This window comes from Pelophylax lessonae (assembly GCF_965119305.1).
Source record: "Pelophylax lessonae genome assembly, chromosome: 7".
NCBI lineage: Eukaryota > Metazoa > Chordata > Amphibia > Anura > Ranidae > Pelophylax > Pelophylax lessonae.
Genome location: NC_138774.1, coordinates 145,386,356 through 145,407,242, shown reverse-complemented (window position 1 = coordinate 145,407,242; position 20,887 = coordinate 145,386,356). Strand labels below are relative to the sequence as shown.

The 20,887-nt window shown below is 42.3% G+C and overlaps 1 protein-coding gene across 1 annotated transcript in view; it reads left to right on the top strand.

The window, feature by feature from the left end:
- Positions 1 to 20,887, top strand: part of RADX (RPA1 related single stranded DNA binding protein, X-linked) — a gene marked incomplete at its 3' end in the record, with an annotated part of 178,989 nt that overhangs the window by 75,706 nt on the left and 82,396 nt on the right. The window contains exons 5-7 of the mRNA XM_082264176.1: positions 5,933 to 6,024; positions 6,224 to 6,346; positions 16,287 to 16,394. Of these exons, the coding sequence (XP_082120302.1) occupies positions 5,933 to 6,024; positions 6,224 to 6,346; positions 16,287 to 16,394 (323 nt within the window). The remainder of the gene's footprint in view (positions 1 to 5,932; positions 6,025 to 6,223; positions 6,347 to 16,286; positions 16,395 to 20,887) is intronic.

The window sequence follows — 20,887 nt, the reverse complement described above, 5'->3', positions numbered from 1 at the left end:
ATTGTGTTGCCCTAAGCTGAAACTTCCTAAAGAAATTGCTTTACAGTCCCTGGATGTGCTTCGGGCAATCAGGCAGGGTTTACCTGGCGGCCACTGAGTCATTCCGAAAATCTGAATCCTTTATTTGTCCGTTCGGATGGATCTCGTAAGGGGCAGGCCGCATCTGCGGCGACCATTTCCAGATTGATCAGGCAGACAGTGGTGCAAGCCTATTCTATTAAGGGGCAGGTTCCTCCTTTCTCTGTTAAGGCGCATTCTACGAGGGCGCTTAGTGCTTCTTGGGCCTTCCTTCATTGGGCGTCAGTGGTACAGGTTTGCAGGGCGGCCACCTGGTTGTCTGTGCACACATTCACAAAGTTTTACATAGTGGATGTACTAGCATCTGCCACAAAGATTTGGAGGCTGCGGTTGCAGAGGCTCTTGCCTCTTGAGGGTGTATTTTTTTTTCCTGGTAGGTGAGCTCCAGTTGTTCCTGGTTGAGCTCCTGGTTTACCTGGTTGACTAAGTTTAGCTCCTTTGGGAAATGTTTATTGCTGTGTTTTTTTTCCACCCTTCATGTTGACACTGCTTTGTGATGTCCCAATGGTCAAAGAAGATATGGAGCTGTGTCCGTCAATGAATGAAAGAGAACTGGATTTTTGTCTCACTGTGTAAAATCCTTTTCTCTGATGTTCATTGACGGATACAGCACCCACCCCTTTGTGAGTGGGTATGTATTCTTCTGACACTGCTTGTTACAAAACTGAAGTGGAGTATACCCCCCTGGGACTGCCCTATATGCGTAGTCAATTCCTTTTCCTCTTAGTCCTTCTCCTATGGAGAACAGCATAACCCAAGGGTCAAAGAACATATGGAGCTGTGTCCGTCAATGAACATCAGAGAAAAGGATTTTACGGTAAGTCAAAAATCCAGTTTTTAACATTTGTTTAGCTCATTACATGAAAGTAAGGTTATATAACTTGGATTCCAAATCTTCAGTTTTACTCAAATTAGTTGATGCCAAAAAGAATACACCCCACAATAAAAATTACTCCCATCTAGTATTCTGTATGACCTTAGTGATTTGTAAGGACAGCACCAAGTCTTCTAGGCATGGAATGAACAAGATGGAAGCACATTGCAACATCTATCTTTTTCCATTTTTCAAGAATTACCTCTTTTAGAGCCTGGGTGCTGGATGGAAAGTGATGCTCAACTTGTCTCTTCAGAATTCCCTATAGGAGTGTGATTGGGTTAAAATCAAGAGACATACTTAGCCACAGAATCCCTTTCACCCTGTTATTCAGAAATGCAACAGTGGGCTTTGATGTGTGTTTTGGATCATTGTCCTCTGGCTCTCATAGGCTTCAGAAAAGGGTGCCCTGCGCCCCGAGTCCACCCAGTTGTATGACAATAGCGAATGAATATTCGCTATTATCATACTGACTCTCCTCCCAGCCAATCAGAAAGCTGGTCGTGAGACCCCTTTCCTGATTGGCTAAAAAGAGATGTGATTATACTGGCCATTGGCCAGGAAGAGGGAGGGGACATACGGCCGAGGAGACACACAGCGGCGCTCGGGTAAGGAGCAGGTAAGGATGCTGGCTGTCCGGCATGGGCAGCCAGCCATCCATCCCAGGAGGGGGGAGGAAGGAGGGAGGGGGTGTAGAACAGATTGCAGGCCAGCCATCCGTCCGGGGGGGAGGAAAAAGGGGGGGGGGGGTTTGGCTTGCCACTGCCCCCCCAATTTTTTATTCACCAGACACCACTGGGGACGACCAAGGGCTCGGAGTGACTGTAGCATCTTCTCTTTCAATATGGAGCTGTACATTTGTGAATTCATGACATCATCAATAAAATGCAGATCCTGACACCAGCAGCGCTCATGCAGCCCCACAGAAGGACACTGCCAGCACCATGTTTTACTGTAAGCACCATGCGTTTTTCTTTGTATTCTTCTCCTTTTGCACCTCTCTAAAGTTTTGAAACAATCAGTTCCAAAAATATTTATCTTGATCTCACTCCAGAGTAGAGAGTCCCAGTAGTCCCCATTCTCAAAGTGGGCTTTGTGTATGGGCTTTAGGAGAGGCTTCCTTTGTGGACAACACCAATGCATGCCATTCCTCTGTGGTGTACGCTCTTCTGTGTCACGGGAAACAATCACCTGTTTGGCTTTCCATTTCTTTAGCTAACTGCAGTTAACATGCATGGCAACTTTCTTCACCCCTTCTCATCAGAACACGTTGAGGTGTTAACTTCTGTGGACAGCCTGGATGTCTCTATGAGATGGTTGCTGTTCCATCTTTGCTAAATGTTTGTATCGCTTTTGCTACGGTATTCTGACTGATAAGTAAAGCTTTGCTGATCTTTTTGTAGCCTTCACCTTTCTGGTGTAAAGAAATTTTCTTTCTCAGGCCTTTGTGACATTTCTCTTTCATATGGTGCCATTGCTGACAGCATGAAATGGAAAGGTGTTTTCTTCTAACATCTTTTTTTTTTTTTTTTTTTTTTTTTTTATAATCATCTGTCTGCTCGACACTTGTTTAAAGAGGTTGTAAACCCCAAAAAAATTTTTTTTTTCTTTTTGCAACCTGCAAGAGAAACACATAATGCATACTAGCTCATTATGAAATACTTACCTTAGAACGAGCCCCCGCCATGCCGTCCGCTTACCTGTATGATGGGCGACTTGTCCAGTCGCCCGTCTTCCGGGATTGCGGCATCCGGCCTCCTGATTGGCCGGAGCCGCGATGACATCACGCACTCGCGTGGGAGCCGACGGTCACGGCACGGAGCTCTGAAGGAACGGCACGAGCGGCCGTTCCTTCAGAGCGCATGCACCAGTGACGTCACTGGCTGCATGTAAGGTAAATATCTCCTAAACGGTACATGTTTAGGAGATATTTACAGTACCTATAGGTAAGCCTTATCATAGCTAAATAAATAATATTGCTGCGCCAAGTGAATAAATCAATCCTTAGAGATAAAAAATATATATAAATATATTTTGTGACCAAATCTTATCTAAATCAATCTAAATCAATCCATAAACTGTGATGCCAAGTGATGAGATCAAAACGTAAACCGTGATTATTATGATAATAATAATAGTCCCAATTCACAGTGAAAAAAAGTGACACAGTAGTAACTGAAACAATCTTCATCCGTGAACGTGATCAAAGGTGCTGCATGCTTCACTCCAAGTGCTCCTGGTGACTAGTGTAAGATTAGCAGCGCACCTTAGAGATAGACTCCTGAGAGTCAAATACACTCTGGGATAATAACAGTTGCCTGGTACGCCTTCCTATCACCGCCTTCAGATACTCTCTCCAGGTATATAAGGCATCCGGTGTGGAAATAAAAAGCGATCTAGTGCTCTCTGTTTTATAAGGCTATTTATTTATACATAAAATATTAAAATACACTTACAATTTCAAGCACTTAAAGTAGTGCGGACTTTCTGAGCATCAAAACACTGCCTGTAGCCTCCGGGAATCGACGTGATGACGTGCAGGCTCCTCCCCCGTTCGCGTTGCGTCATAGACTTCGTCAGCGGGGTGGAGCCAATCGTCTATGAGGATCCTATATACTGCTACTGCTGCCGTCGTCCCTCCCAACTCCTGGCGGGGAAACCGTGCCGCGCAGCGCCATTAGAGGGCTTTCCCAGTATTTGTTTCCGACATTGTAATCAAGCCCAGCTTGCATCTAAAGTGATCCCAAATCGGCCTACACAGACTGACCGATCCCCTAATCGTTCACCTATGATTAAGAAATTTCTTTCATTAGTAGCCTGCTCGCATCTTATTCCTGGAGGCTCCAGTGTACCAAATCTTCATTTTAATTCCACTGCCGTAAAATAATTTATTTTACGGCAGTGGAATTTATTAAAATGAAGATTTGGTACACTGCATAGATATAGACTGTGAAAATGGTAATGCCGAGCCTCCAGGAATAAGATGCGAGCAATGTCGGAAACGAATACTGGCAAAACCCTCTAATGGCGCTGCGAGTCACGGTTTCCCCGCCAGGAGTTGGTTGATTCTGAAAGAAAAAATGTTTTTCTGACATCTGTTGGGGTGGTACTCATTTATGCTGACTGAGGTGTGTGTGTGTGTGTGTGTGTGTGTGTGTGTGTGTATACAGGTGCATCTCATTAAAATTGGAATATCATCAGTTATTTTATCTCATTGATTCAATTCAAAAAGTGAAATTCCTTTTTTATATAGATGCGTTACACAGAGTGATATATTTCAAGCATTTCTTTCTTTTAATTTTGAGGATTATGGCTTACAGCTAGTGAAAATCCCAAATTTAGTATTTTACAAAATAAGAATATTACATAAGACCAATAAAAAAAAATAAATTTATAAAAAAAAAAAAAAGTATTTTACTACTTTTCAAAGTAAGGCAACATTTGTATGTCCATGTACATTATATAATATGCACTCAATACTTGGTCGGGCTCCTTTTTGCAATAATTACTTCATCAATGTAGCATGGCATGGAGGCGATCAGCCTGTGGCACTGCTGAGGTGTTATGGAAGCCCAGATTTCTTTGATGGTGACTTTCAGTTCATCTGCATTGTTGGATCTGGTGTCTCATCTTCCACTTGACAATACCCCAGAGATTCTCTATGGGGTTTAGGTCAGACAAGTTTGCTGGCCAATCAGGCACAGTAATACCATGATCCTTTAAACCAGGTATTGGTACTTTTGGCAGTGTCTGCAGGTGCAGGTCCTGCTGGAAAATGAAATACACATCTCAAAAAAGCTGGTAAGCAGAGGGAAGCATGAAGTGCTGTATAATTTCCTAGTAGAGGGCTGTGCTGACTTTAGACTTGATAAAACAGTATACCAAACACCATCAGATGTCATGGCTCCCCAAATCATCACTGACGTTTTCTATTACAATAGTTTTTTTGGCTCTGCTCTTGATGTGAGTTGTAGGACCAGTTATGGGAAATTCCCATGCCAAAAAAGTCCTTAGTGAGAACAGAGAATTCCATAACTGTACCACCCAAAGAGAGAGGCCTTTTTTTGTTGATCTAATATTTGCTCTGGATGTTAAATTATTTAAATAAATGTATTTACAAGCAAGAAGAGAGAAAGCTATTAACTAAAATATTTGGAGCTAGCCAATTTAAAATAAATAAAAAAAATATATGAACTGTATGTATGTATATATGTTTGTGTATGTATGTATGTATGTATAATATATATATATATATATTGTATACAAAAAATTTCTCCGGTAGTTGTATTTTTTATTTTATTTTTTTTTTTATATATATATAAAACTGCTACAGCTGGCAAGGTAGACAGACATTCGTTCTCATTCCATACTTGCAGACATCAGGCACTGTTTCACAATGTATAACTTAACCTGTGCTCATGCATGCTGAAGTATTTACATATTCTGAGCCAACAGTAAAAACATCTATCTATGTGCATTGTGCAGACATTCATTTGTTAAGCCCCGTACACACACGCAGATCGTCGTCATACAAATGTTCGTCTTTTCTCCCCGGGATGTCGGTGTCTGTTGAAAAGTGCAAAGACAGCACAAGGACAGCACTGTAATGGTTAACTTTCCCTGTGTTTTTTATTTTCTGAGCATGCCCAGTCTTGCAAATCTGCGGTCTGTCGGCTGATTTCTGTACTGACAGGCGAACAATCGTCCGTTCTGGTGTCTGCAGACAAAAATTTTCATGTTTGCAAGAAAGACTCTTGTCCGCGGATTGTGTGCAGACATCTGTCGGAGGCACCATACTAACACGCATACAATCGGCAGAGCTTTCGTCCGCCGACGTTTGTATGACGACGATCTGCGTGTGTGTACGGGGCTTTACTTTCTAATTTGTAGACTTTGGAGCTGTAATGTCATAGTAACTGTATTTATAGGTTTTTAAAAGTGTCCCTTTTTTTTCACCAGTTTGTTTTTTTACAATTTTAGATCAGAGCTGAATAATTTACCTCATAACCAAGTCTGTGATATGATTGGTCTTGTGACATATGTGGGAAGATGTGAACGAAAACGGATCCGAGGTAACAAAGCTATACTGTTTGAAACAAACGTATTCATATATGTAGCTATTAGCAATGTGGATGAATTCATATTCAAACTTCACAACATAGGCATTGGAATGTAGTTTTTGTTAAGGAATATTTAATTGTTGGGCATACAAGAACCATCTGCTGTAACCTTTTTTTTTTTTTTTGGGGGGGGTTGGGTTTCTTTCTTCAGATGACGGTGAAGATTTCTGGTTGTATCGTTGGGTCCATGTGATTGATGGGACTTCTGACCTGCCACTTCTACTTGAAATTTTTGCAACCTCACAACCAAACATATTTGAGAAAATTCATCCTAGTGAGTGTAAATACTGTAAACCAGAGCTAAATTACTTATTATGCCTAGGGACTTGGCATTTCTATAGCCAACAACCTGTTCAAAACTCATAATAATAATAATTGTTTTTCTGTTGCTGCTTTTTGTTGACTTGAAATTGCTTTGTTGATTTTAGTAGGCCATAATTTTAAAATCCTTAAAGCTGAGTTTTAGGAATTCAGCTCTTTTGTAAAATGGTGAAGGCACACTTAAGTCCAACAAGATACTGGTCACCTCCTGGACTTTTCTCTTATTTATATCTGACAGATTTATGCAACTCCTGGAAGACCACTCTCGCTGTAGTTCCAGAAGCCCGAATCTGGGCCTGGTTTCTGCATCTTCTATAGTAGTCAATTCAGCCTGCTCCTCACCACCTCCTTGCCCAATCACAGGTGCCTTTTGTATTTGTGTGAACTCTGCTGAATGGACAGCAGAGGGGAGGGGCGGGCGTTGTTTCTTTGTGTGCTTCTCCCATCTCACTGCTAGGTGCCAGCCTCTAGTAGAGCCATAAACCTGTCAGATGTGAATATTAGAGATCCGTCCAGGAGGTGACATGCACCTTGTTGGACTTCAGTTTTTTTTTTTTTTCATTGTTCTGCCTTGATAGGATATTTAATATCCTATCAGCTAAATTCTTATAAAATATCTGCATTCTTTGAGAATGGGGGGTCTAGCCCTGAAAGGTGACTGTTGAGATGTCACAATAGCAATGATGCATGTATTATAGGGTATTATTGGTTTGTAAGGGTACCCAATTATGTGGAATGACAGTTGCCCAATCAGATGATTTTCAGCCTAATCACCCAAGCACTGCAACGTTGTCTTTTAGAGCTTATTCATTATCGTGCCTAGATTTGTGCTTGATTGAGACAGAGCTCTATAAAACTCATCCAATACTTATCTGTAAAGGTAGTTTTTTTTTTTTTTTTTGCAACGTGATTATCAATATAATATGCACTGTAGCTATTTGTTGAAAGTCTTAACAAGCCTGTGTGTCCATGTACAGGCTTTAACAATTTAGGAGCTGCCGCATTTTAGTTGAGCTTCAACCTCCCTCTCCTGAACGTGAAAATATCATGTTCAGGATAGGAATGTTTTGACCCTGTAAAATCGCAATGTGGTTTTGCTGCGTTTTGCCTTTTCCGCAGCCATGGTAGATTTAAGATAGTATGCAAGAACCATAAGCCATGAATTACCTTAACCACTTAAGCCCCAGCCCTATTTCGGACACTTTTTGTTCACACGTTAAAACCAGTATTTTTTCCTAGAAAACTACTTAGAACCCCCAAACATTATATATATTATTTTAGCAAAGACTCTGGAGAATAAAATGTCGGTCATTGCAATAATTTTTGTCACGCGGTATTTGCGCAGCGGTCTTTAAAGCGCCATTTTTTTGGAAAAATTTTGAAAAATCACATTTCACTGCATTTAAAAAATACTAAACAATAAAGTTAGCCCATTTTTTTTGTATATTGTGAAAGAACATGTCACGCCGAGTAAATAGATACCCAACATGTTACGGTTTAAAATTGCGCCCCCCCGTGGGATGGCGACAAACTACGGTCAATAGAGATCTCAATCTGCGTCGCTTTAAATTTATTTAACGGTTACCAGTTTAGAGTTAGAGTGTAGCTCTTTTTTTAAAATTATTGCTCACGCTCTGGCGATCGCGGCGATACCTCACATGTGTGGTTTGAACAGCGATTTCATTTGAGGCTCGACTTGCGTATACGTTTTTTTTTGTGCGCGAGCTAACAGTGACGGGGCGGCTAAATTTTTTTTTTTTTCCCATTTATTTTATTTATTTTTTTAACTTTATTACAGTTTTAAAAAAAAAACAAAAATCTGATCACTTTTATTGCTGTCACAAGCAATGTAAACATCCCTTGTGACAGCAATATGTGTGACAGGTACACTTTATGGAGGGATCGACGGTCTAAAAGACCCTAGACCCCTCCACTACACTTCCCTGTATGCAAAACGCCAAAAACGGCGTTTTTGCATACAGCTGATTTTCAAATTTGCCGCCTTTTGCAGCACAGTAACCCGGAAGTGACGTCATGGACGCCGCCTCCGGGTTACGTCAACGGAGACCCGATCGATGCCGTTTCCGGCATTCATCGGGACTCCATCCAGCCGGCGGACGCGCCGGCTGGGTGCTCGGGGCTCCCGGTGGGATGGGAGCCCCGAGCAAAGCCACGGAAGGCGGAGGGAGGGGGGGGACGTCCCCTCCCGCACCCCCGGGTACCGATCGAGCGGCTCCCAAGCCGCATCGGTCGGTACCGACGGAAAGCCAACCGTCGGCTTCAAACCACGGTACCGGGATGGTGTCTCTAGCTAGAGGCATCATCCCGGTACACTACCGCAAAGTTTACCGACCTAGACCTACGTTAGTATGCGGTAAGTGGTTAAGCATGCTTGCCATAAACTGTAATTTCAAAAGTCTTCAAGGATTGCATTTATGTTCTCACCCATAGTTTGTCTTGGCGTTCGTGTTGGCTTCATGATTTGGCTTTCATGATTTCCAATTGGCTTTCATGATTGGAGTAAAAATCTATCTAGAGATAGTTTTCTATTTAGGATATATTAATAAATGTAGTTAAGCATGTAATGGAGGATAGTTATATAGCATGAGGCTGTATATTCTGCAATAGTTACATTTTCGGTACACTCATTCAGTGAATTCAAGCTAAGATAACATGCACTGTGCTGCTGCTTTCACACAATTTCACAGTAACCATGAGCTAAAACAAAGTTCAGGAATATTCCTTTATGTCCGTGTTTTGCAAATCTATGTACACTACAAACTGTATGATTAAATATGTTCTGAAGAAGTTATTCGAGTTCAGTGTTTGCCCTGGGAATTGCCAACATCCCTATGAGATATATCATGGAAGAAGTTCCCCTAAAGGGTGGGACTTTTACGGCAATAACCAGGACTTGAGTATGTTAAGTATAGAATTTATTAAACAAATGTAGTACAAAATATGTATAATACAGAACATGTGATAGACCAAAACAATAACAAAAAACAGCAAATGTGTCATAAAAACATGGCCATAAATACGTCTCTGATGCTGGAGGTGTCTGAGATGTCTGGACAGGACCAGACGCGTTTCGGTCAGTTTGCCTTTTTCAATAGTTCAACAAGAGAGGCCAGATCTCAGACTGGAAATGTAAAATGCAAAAATCACTACTTAGTAATGGTAATATAAGACAGTCATACAAAGGAAAGTATAATGTGTAAGTCACAAAGTATCTGTTTTGCCAAAAGACATGAGAAGTATGAATAAGCAGTATGCTGTGTAAATACATACCAGATGAGAGAGTCCTCTGTGAGACGAAGGAAGAAAGGCCATGTGGGGAATTAAAATCTTAACGGGTTGAAGAACCTCAGTTTCCAAACGCCGCTACTGGTATGCACCAAATTCTGGTTATCTGCTTTCGCAGATCTATAGATGTCTATAGGTTTTTGGTGTAGTGAACCCCCTTCCTAACCAGACCAATTTTCAGCTTTCAGTGCTCTCACATTTTGAATGACAATTACTCAGTTATGCAACTCTGTCCCCATATGAAATTTTCATCCTTTTTTTTACACAAACAGAGCTTTCTTTTGGTGGTATGTAATCATAATTGGGTTTTTTCTTTTTTGCGCTATAAATGAAAAAAGACCGAAAATTTTGTAAAAAAAATGCACTTTTCTTCGTTTTGGTTTTAAATTTTGCAAATTTAGTCATTTTTCTTCATAAATTTTGACTAAAATTTATACTGCTACATATCTTTAGTAAAAATAACCCAAATAAGTATACATTTTTTCGTCTTTGTGAAGGTTATAGAGTCTACAAGCTAAGGTGCCAATCATTGAAAATTGATCACACCTAAAGTACTGACGACCTATCTCATTTCTTGAGACCCTAACAATTCAGGACAGTACAAATACCCCCCAAATGACCCCTTTTTGGAAAGTAGACACTCCAAGGTATTTAGTAAAAGGCATGGTGAGTTTTTTGAAGTTGTAATTTTTTCCCACAATTCTTTGCAAAATGAAGATTTTTTTTAAATTATTTTTCACAAAATGGTCATATTACGAAGTTATTTCTTACACACTGTATAGGCATACTTGCAACTATACCCCAAAATACATTCTGCTACTCCTCCTGAGTATGGCGATACCACATGTGTGACACTTTTCCACAGCCTGACCACATACAGAGGCCCAACATCCAAGGAGCACTGTCAGGCGTTCTAGAAGCAAAATTGCACATATAATTTTCTGACGACCTATCACACTTTTGAAGGCCCTGGAGCACCAGGACAATGGAAACACCCACAAAATGACCCCATTTTGGAAAGAAAACACCCCAACACATGATCTAGGAGGCATAATGTGTCTTTTGAACATGTCATTTTTTTCCACAAGTTTTTGGAAAATGTGGAAAGAAAACCAAAACTTATTTTTTTTTTTTACACAAAGTTGTCCATTTATTAGACATTTCTAATACAATAGCATGTACATAGCAAAAATGACACCCCCCAAAATACATTCTTCAACTCCTCCTGAGTATGGCGATACCACATATGTGACACTTTTCCACAGCCTGGCCACATACAGAGGCCCAACATGCAGGGAGCACCGTCATTTCCTGACTTCCCATTACAATTTTGTGAGACACTGTAGGGCACTGATAAGCATTGTAGTGGCACTGATGTGGCATGGATGTGGCCCGGATAAGCACTGACGTGGCATGGATGTGGCACTGATGAGCACTGACGTGGCATGGATGTGGCACTGATGAGCACTGATGTGGAATGGATGTGGCACTGATGTGGCATGGATGTGGCACGGATAAGTACTGACGTGGCATGTATGTGGCACTGATGAGCACTGACGTGGGATGAATTTGGCACTGATGAGCACTGATGTGGCATGGATTAGCCCTGACGTGGCATTGATGTGGCACGGATGAGTACTGACGTGGCATGGATGAGGCACAGATGAGCACCCTGATGTGGCATGGATGTGACACAGATGAGCAGTGACATGGCATGGATGTGGCACGGATGAGCACTGACGTGGCATGGATGTGGCACGGATGAGCACTGACGTGGCATTGATGTGCACGGATGAGCACTGACGTGGCATTGATGTGCACGGATGAGCACTGACGTGGCATTGATGTGCACGGATGAGCACTGACGTGGCATGGATGTGGCATGGATGAGCACTGACGTGGCATGGATGTAGCACGGATGAGCACTGACGTGGCATTGATGTGGCACGGATGAGCATTGACGTGGCATGGGTGAGCACTGATGTGGCATTGATGTGGCACGGATGAGCACTGAAGTGGCACGGATGAGCACTGACGTGGCATGGATGTGGCATGGATGAGCACTGACGTGGCATTGATGTGGCACGGATGAGCACTGATGAGCACTGATGTGGCATGGATGAGCACTGACGTGGCATGGATGTGGCATGGATGAGCACTGACATGACACGGATGAGCACTGACGTGGCATGGATGTGGCACGGATGAGCACTGACGTGGCATGGATTTGGCACAGATGAGCACTGACGTGGCATGGATGTGCACTGATGTGGCATGGATGAGCACTGACATGGCATGGATGAGCACTGACGTGGCATTGATGTGGCACGGATGACCACTGACGTGGCACGGTTGAGCACTGAGGTGGCATGGATGTGGCACGAATGAGCACTGACGTGGTATGGATGAGCACAGATGTGGGATGATGAGCATGGATGAGCATGGATGTGGCATGGATGAGCACTGAGGTGGCATGAGCGGGCACAGATGTGGTATGGATGAGCATGGATGTGGCATGGATGAGCACTGAGACATCATGGGCGCGCACAGATGTGGCACGGATGGGCATGGATGAGCACTGAGGTGGTATGGGTGGGCATGGATGTGGCATTGATGAGCACTGAGGTGGCATGGGTGGGCACGGATGTGACACGGATGAGGCACGGATAATGCATGGATGAGACATGGATGGGGCACGGCTGAGGCACTGATAGGGCACGAATGAGGCACTGATGGGGTACTAATTGGGCACAGTTGAGGCAGAGGAGGCGTGCCACTGCATTTTCACTCCTCTCCTCGCACGCTGTACCGATTTGCTGTGTACAGCGTCCGAGGAGAGAAATGAACCTGACATGCGCCGGTTTGTTGCTACGTGTCACTCCGTCATTGGACGGAGCGATCACGTGGTAAAGGACGGCTCTCATTGGCCCTTTACCACGATCCGTGATGCGTCGGGTGCCTGGGACCCGGCGAGCACGGACACTCCCGTGTGCGCGCCCCAGGGGGCGCGCGGGAGCGCGATTCTGGGAGGCCGTTCAGGAACGGCCTCTCAGAACTAGACAACCACTTTGCGGCCGTATTTCTACAACGGCCGATCGGAAAGTGGTTAAAGAAATAATTAATTTAGAGATCAATTATATATATATATATATATATATATATATATATATATATATATATATATATATATATATATATATATATATATAATATATATATGTGTATGTATGTGTATATATATATATATTGTGATATGGGGGACAATCAGCTCAGCAGTAGATGCATTTCTTCAGTGATTCACTGCAGTCAGGTATACATTTTTAAGGGCATGGCAGCCCACTTTTATTAAAAGGCAAACGTAAACAATAAGGAAAGTCCATAACAGTTTCCCACGCAGGGGTTCTTCGCCAGTAAGTACAAAAAATACTAGCCCACCTGGCTCTCTCGCTCTCGTGCAGTCTTCCTCAGCACTTTATGCTGGTCCCCAGACCATGAACTCCTCAAAGCTAACCGCTTCACTGTGGCCTTGGTCCTCAGGCCGTCTCCTGTCTCACTCACGCACACACCTGTGCTCCGGCTGCCACCTGCAGCCACTGACTCCCGGAGAGTATCGGAGTCCTCCTGACTCCCCACGAACAGACCTCCTGTCTGCTGGCTGGAACAGTCTCCAACTGGGAGCCCTGATGTCTTCCTAAACCTTGATTATAAGGGCTGTGTGTACCTGAGCACACACCCTGCTTGTAATCAGCAAAACCTGGACACAGAGTTGGAGATTCCATCCCTCCCAAGACACTTTGAAATCTCCAAACTACAGAGCCCCTTTCAGGTAAACCAAAACCTGGAGAAAGCTGCAACAGCAGTTTTCTCCACTGCATAACTACACTCTGTGTCCTTTACATGACCCTTTTCACCATGACAGAGTCTCCACCTGTCACAATATATATATATATTCATATTCACCGTTTGCACATTATTGGCTAAATTTGCACAGCATAGCCACATATATATTTATATACCATTTATACTTTGATTTAAGCACATTATTGTGACGGTATCACTGTATCTCACTGCCTTGTAATTCCTTAATCCCCAATAGTTGAAGAATCCCTAATTCGCCAAATAAGAAATCGCTGGCATCGCTGAATAAATCCACACATGAGCCAAAGCTGAATACTGGAACGCTACTTTACTGGAAGCAACCACCGGCATTCAAAAACTACAATTTCTTTTATGCCCTGCTCCCATGCAAGGGAGACACCCACAACAAATACACATTAACCAATAACACAAAGGTTACAATCCACATAAAATCCCCCCCCCTCTGTCTGGGAGGTAATTATGGTACACAATGGTTAACATAATTATCACAGGCAGGGAAAAAATGCAGTTTTACCCGCATGCTGTAACTTTAAAACTTTACATCAAATCTTTATACAAATACATATTCACAATCCATCCATTCAGGGGGACAACATATTCAAAAATGGCACGAATCAGACCAGGGGTTCAAAAGTTAGTAAAAAAAAAAAGTCTCTTTGGCCTGGCTGTACACATGGCTTGTATGCCCAACACCAGTTCTACAGTCTTTTGTCCTGGAGACAATTGAGAAGTGATCCACTTATCTCCCAAGGACAGAGGCAAGACTCCATTAGCCACACTGTAGCAACAGACAGCAAAATACATGAAACTATATAAATATGCAGCTATTGCATGAAACAGGTACATTCAACATATCCCCAGATAGCTTAGATCTGAGCGCACATTATTGCTGAATGGCACTCAGATCACATACGTACAGATTCAACAGCAGGGGAAGAAAAAGTGTTTCAACATGGGACCATAATCACATGGTAAGAGGCTGGAAAGTAGTCCTCTCCAGGTACTCGTGGCAACTCAAAAGAGGGGAGTTTGTCACAGACATATAAACGAATACTCAATATAGTCTTTTAAGCAGGGAGAGGAAACATGCAAACAGACATAGAACATATCCTCTAAACTGAAGATGAGGGTTCAGTTATGCACTCAATACTTGGTTGGGAATCCTTTTGCAGAAATGACTGCTTCAATGTGGCGTGGCATGGGGGCAATCAGCCTGTGGCACTACTGAGGTGTTATGGAGGCCCAGGATGCTTCGATAGCGGCCTTGAGCTTATCCAGAGTGTTGGGTCTTGCGTCTCTCAACTTTCTCTTCACAACATCCCACAGATTCTCTATGGGGTTAAGGTCAGGAGAGTTGGCAGGCCAATTGAGCACAGTAATACCATGGTCAGTAAACCATTTACCAGTGGTTTTGGCACTGTGAGCAGGTGCCAGGTCGTGCTGAAAAATGAAATCTTCATCTCCATAAAGCTTTTCAGCAAATGGAAGCATGAAGTGCTCCAAAATCTCCTGATAGCTAGCTGCATTGACCCTGCCCTTGATAAAACACAGTGGACCAACACCAGCAGCTGACATGGCACCCCAGACCATCACTGACTGTGGGTACTTGACACTGGACTTCAGGCATTTTGGCATTTCCCTCTCCCCAGTCTTCCTCCAGACTCTGGCACCTTGATTTCCGAATGACATGCAAAATTTGCTTTCATCCGAAAAAAAGTACTTTGGACCACTGAGCAACAGTCCAGTGCTGCTTCTCTGTAGCCCAGGTCAGGCGCTTCTGCCGCTGTTTCTGGTTCAAAAGTGGCTTGACCTGGGGAATGCGGCACCTGTAGCCCATTTCCTGCACATGCCTGTACACGGTGGCTCTAGATGTTTCTACTCCAGACTCAGTCCACTGCTTCCGCAGGTCCCCCAAGGTCTGGAATCGGTCCTTCTCCACAATCTTCCTCAGGGTCCGGTCACCTCTTCTCGTTGTGCAGCGTTTTCTGCCACACTTTTTCCTTCCCACAGACTTCCCACTGAGGTGCCTTGATACAGCACTCTGGGAACTGCCTATTCGTTCAGAAATTTCTTTCTGTGTCTACCCTCTTGCTTGAGGGTGTCAATGATGGTCTTCTGGACAGCAGTCAGGTCGGCAGTCTTACCCATGATTGCGGTTTTGAGTAATGAACCAGGCTGGGAGTTTTTAAAAGCCTCAGGAATCTTTTGCAGGTGTTTAGAGTTAATAAGTTGATTCAGATGATTAGGTTAATAGCTCGTTTAGAGAACCTTTTCATGATATGCTATTTTTTTGAGATAGGAATTTTGGGTTTTCATGAGCTGTATGCCAAAATCATCAATATTAAAACAATAAAAGGCTTGCACTACTTCAGTTGTGTGTACTGATTGTATCCAAATTGAGCAATCAACTTGGGGTACATTCAGCCTTGCCCAATACTGTACATGATTCAATTCGAACCACCTATGGCTGGCTTCAGTCTAACTGATTTTTTATTTGCATGCTTGTTTAGGTAGTCTTGCAAGAGGATGATAGCCAGTGGCAGACCTTTTTTTATTTTTTTAAATTTTGGCCTTCTCTGGCATACATTCACTTTGCATTTAAAGATGCTACTAGTGCTTGCTTATGGAAGGAGTTTGAATAGGAACCATTTAAATCTAGTCATTTTAAGCTTTCATGATCTTATGTTTGTTTGATTTTTTTTTCGTAGTGACATATCTGGTGTGCACACAGATGCGTGTGGTGCATGAATTTCCGGAGGATACAATTTGCCAAGCTTACCTTACAACCTCCAATGAAAGTCAGGTGTTTATATCTAGTATGTAAACCAAAGCAATCATTTCAATTACTATGAGCTTGCTTTTCTCCAAAATGCTTTCCTGATGTTAAATCGCCTGTGGTGTTAATTGTTTTAAATGAGCCTAAGAATAGAGTGCATAAAAATGTTGAGAGAAGATTACTTTTATATAGCCAATGATACAGTGGCAGGTCTGTGCGACTAGCAGAGTGGAGGTGTGAATTTTTAACAGACTGAGGAAATTTTAACAAAATAGAGCAGTAGTATGTCGTTTTGTCTCCTCATATGAAGCATATTTGCTATTGTCTTTAAGATTTGTATAATATTCTAACCTGCTCTAAGAATTATGCCTGTTTAAACTAGAAGACTACCATGAAAGACCTGGGAATTGAGTAACACCGTTGATGCATGTATTGAGCATGGACAGAGGTCATGCTTTTAGGAAATGTCACAACTCCCTCAGTCAACTCCACTGTAGTGCATGTCTTAAAAATTGGAACTCTTGATGGAATTTGAAGATGACCAAAAAAAAAAAAAAAAAATTTTTAGTGTTGAGAGTTCTGTTAATTATTCCTTGGCTTTCCTTTTTAGCCATTTACAAACTACACAAGAAAATACACACTGTATTAGGAGCAGTAAAAGTGATAGTTGGCCAAATGTCATTTCTAAAATGTTAGAAATTATCAGTGTAATTTATTTTTTCAACCACCAATTCAACACGAAGAGACTTAAAGTGACTGCAAAGCTTTATTTTTTTTAAATATTAGAGGTCATACTTTTTGCTCTGTGCAATAGGTATGCACAGGGCAGCCCCGATCCTTCTCTTGTGGGGTCCTCCAATGGTGCATCAAGCGCTGCCTCTTCTCAGTGCGCCACCATAGGAGGGTGCTCCCTATAGTGACACACCAGGGGGCTTACTCCTGAGCCAGGCTCTGGGTGTCTGTAGCTGCACAGAGCACATCTCTGCCCTGCCCCTGCTCCCTCCTCACAGGGGATGATTGGCAGCAGGAGGAATCAATGACTCCCACTTCTTTCTCTAACTAAACGCAGCATAAAAGGGTACTGAGAAACACTAGTATACTTGCAATTCGCATGAGAAGAAGAAATTACACTTTGTATGTTCTCCGAACTTGTTTCCCCTCTTACTGTTCTGAGGACAACCTAAATTTTTTTTTTCACTTTCGATCATCTTAAAAATTAGTGACAAATAGAGAGGTTAAATGTCCCTAATGGGGCCACAGACCACAATTAAATCATAGTAGTTAGCAGCAGCTGTGCACAACTGTTAATCACTTGTAAACATGAAAAAATATAAAAACAGCGCTAGCATCAAATAAACATATGAAATATGCAAAAAAACTAATGTAATCCATATAAAGTTTTTTTAAACTCATTAGCAAAGAAATCTCTGGTTTCTCGTTTCAAATAATTGCTAAAAGCACTAAAAATTATGAAGTGCTAATGCATTGCCACCAGAAAACAGAGCGAGAATATATTAACCATTTCCTGCTGAGAAATCCTCAGCTGTCTGCGAATTCAACACTGGCAGGTAAGTAAGCACGACACTGCAGAGCAGAATGGTAAAGAAATCCAGCTATACCAAATAAGCACTTTTCCAGAAGATGTTCAGAAAATTATTACCATATGTGTCCTTAATACAGAAATAGTGAGGGTAATTGGTCGAGGAACTCACAAACGGCCAAACTGGGCCAGTTACGAAAAGAGTTGGAACATCTAAGAGGCTACTGGGGAGTCCTTGAAATGTTCCTTGTTACTTTTAAAGCGGTTGTAAACCCAGGAAAAAAAAAAAAAAAACCCTGCAAGACAAAGGCATAATGAGCTAGTATGCATCAGAACGAAGCCCCGTCACGGACCCCGGACACCGCTGCGGGCGCTGACATGATCCCACGGCGTTTCTTCCGGGTTCGGCGGCTCCGGCGCTGTGATTGGCCGGAGCCGCGATGACGTCACTCCCGCGCATGCGCGCGGGAGCCATTTTCCGGCAAGCTGGCGGCAAGGGAAGCTGAAGGTCCGCCGGACCTTCAGAGCGCATGCGCCGCTCGTGCGAGCGGCTGCATGCACTGCAAATATCTCCTAAACCGTGCCGGTTTAGGAGATATTAATTGTACCTACAGGTAAGCCTTATCATAGGCTTACCTGTAGTTAAAAGTTAAAAAAATTGTGATACTACCACTTTAACTAAGCCTGTCTGACTCCCAGACTGAAAAGCTGGGGTCCATTGATTCTGGTAAGGTGGGACACAAAAGGGGGTGTGTGTCGCATCACGGAATGAATTTATGTGGAGCACTTCAGCACTTTTAAGAAGATTGGAGCACAAGAGCACCTTATATTGATTCGTTTATTTTGACTTTTTTTTTTATATATTTTTTTTATATTTCATATATTTGATCCTAGTGCTGTTTGTTTATATTTTTTCACAATTAAAATAATACAGAACTAATTCCTCTCTACTCTATCCAAAACTAAGAAGAATGTCTTTAATATAAGTTAAGTGCTAGTAGTTCTGCCACATGACTGTATTGTGGCCTTGCGCAGTCATAAGGTCAGTTGCACCAAACAACAACAAAGTTCCAGCGCTGTCATCGCGGCAAACAAACTGTGGAAGATCCTAAACCAACCATCGGTACTGCTACCAATAGAATGCCGTTGTAAACCTGAAAATTGCCAAAAGCGAAAGAGGCAGCGCTATCCAGATGTTGGTATTATCAAGTACTGTAAAAGCAGCGCATGGATATGAAAACACATTTATTGACCAGAAGCAATAGTTAAAATGTGTAGGACACACTCAATAAAAGGAAATCAAACCAGTATAGTTCCAAGCCGATCATGAAGATGGTGGTGGGTGATGACCTTCGGGACCACTGGGTGAGGAGATCCGATCACTAGGGTGAATTGGAACAACATCCAGAGTGTAAATGCAAGCTGTGGAACACGAAAGCTGAGCCGGACCAGCTGGCACTCAGCGCGTGACATATATAGCAATGTGGAGCGAAAGTCTCAAACCTGGAAGCAGAACCAGCTTGGAACACATGGAGGCGAACGTTGCAATGACAACATGTTTTGCGTGCATGCGCATTGTCAAGTCACCGGAAACAGGAATATGGCAACGGAAGCATTTAAGGCAAGGGTGGGGAGGGAGTGTCCTTAACGATCATTGGCCCCTCACCATCCGCCTATATACACAAATATAGATGGACTAAAACAAGCATAAAATAAGGCATATTGAACCATGTTCAATATATTAAAAACGTATTTAAAAAAGTGATTGAAAATGTAACTGTCCGTATGCTCTGACACCGCAAGAAGTGGAAAACGTGATTGAACAGACCAATGGTAAAAATTTGTGGACAAAACCAAGAAAGGGGAGGGATATAAATAAAATAAATATGCACAAATAATAATTAGATGCCTAATCAAATAACCTTGTGACAAAAACTGAAAATTAAAAAGTAAAAACAAATTTAAAAATGAAAATAAAATAAAAAGAAAATACATTTAGATTAATGTATATATGTTTTACAACCATAATATATGATATTGATTATGTAAAATACAAAAAGAGACATTGATATGTACTGCATGTGAACAGTGAACCGCACAATGATCAATGTCACTGTTGGTAACCCAATTTGATCAAGGTCCTTTACCACAGCAAGGGACACTGATAAAAAAAAAAATAAAAGTGAAGCTTGACAATATGTACTTCCAGCTCCTTGTTGAGGCCACCCGGAGTCAATGACCCAAATTTACAAATCCAAAAAGTCTTTTATATAAGAGAGAGAACATTTTATTGTCGGTCAGTACCTTTTGGAAATGGCCTTGATTGCCATAATCTCCAGACCCCTTAGGTCCTTTTTATGTACTTTTAAAAAAGGGCAGGAAACACCGTGCTTATCGCAAACTTTACTAATCTGCGATGTTCACCAATCAGGGTCTGCATGGTTCCAATTGTGCGACCTACATACAATAGACCACATATACACTTCAACACATATATTACATACTCAGTTGAACATGTAATAAATTGTTTGATCTGAAATTCATTTCCTGCGATGTTTCGAATCCTAGCCCGCCCATGCATTATGAATTGGCATGTTAAGCAACCTTTTTTTACATTGGAAAACCCCTGTCCTATTAAAATAGGCTCTGATGTCTGATAGGGCTCTAAAAATGGCGGTTTTAAGTTTGCTCGGTGCAAGGATGTTCTCAGTGGTTCTCACCCTTCGAAATGTAACCTGCTGTGCTGAAGGTTGGGGCCAGTCTCTGATCTATTTTTAAGATGATAAAATGTTTGCGGATAATTTTAAAAACTGATTTGTACTGATCATTGTAAGTGGTAAGAAATCTAGCAGTATTGTTGCTGTTGCCCAATGCTATAGGTTTGTCGGAGCGGGTGAGAGTTCTATGTTGGTGATACCCTTTCTCAGAGACTTTTGGGTCATAAGGGCTCCTTGGGAAATGTGATCACCTTCCTTGGAGCAGTTCCTCCTTAA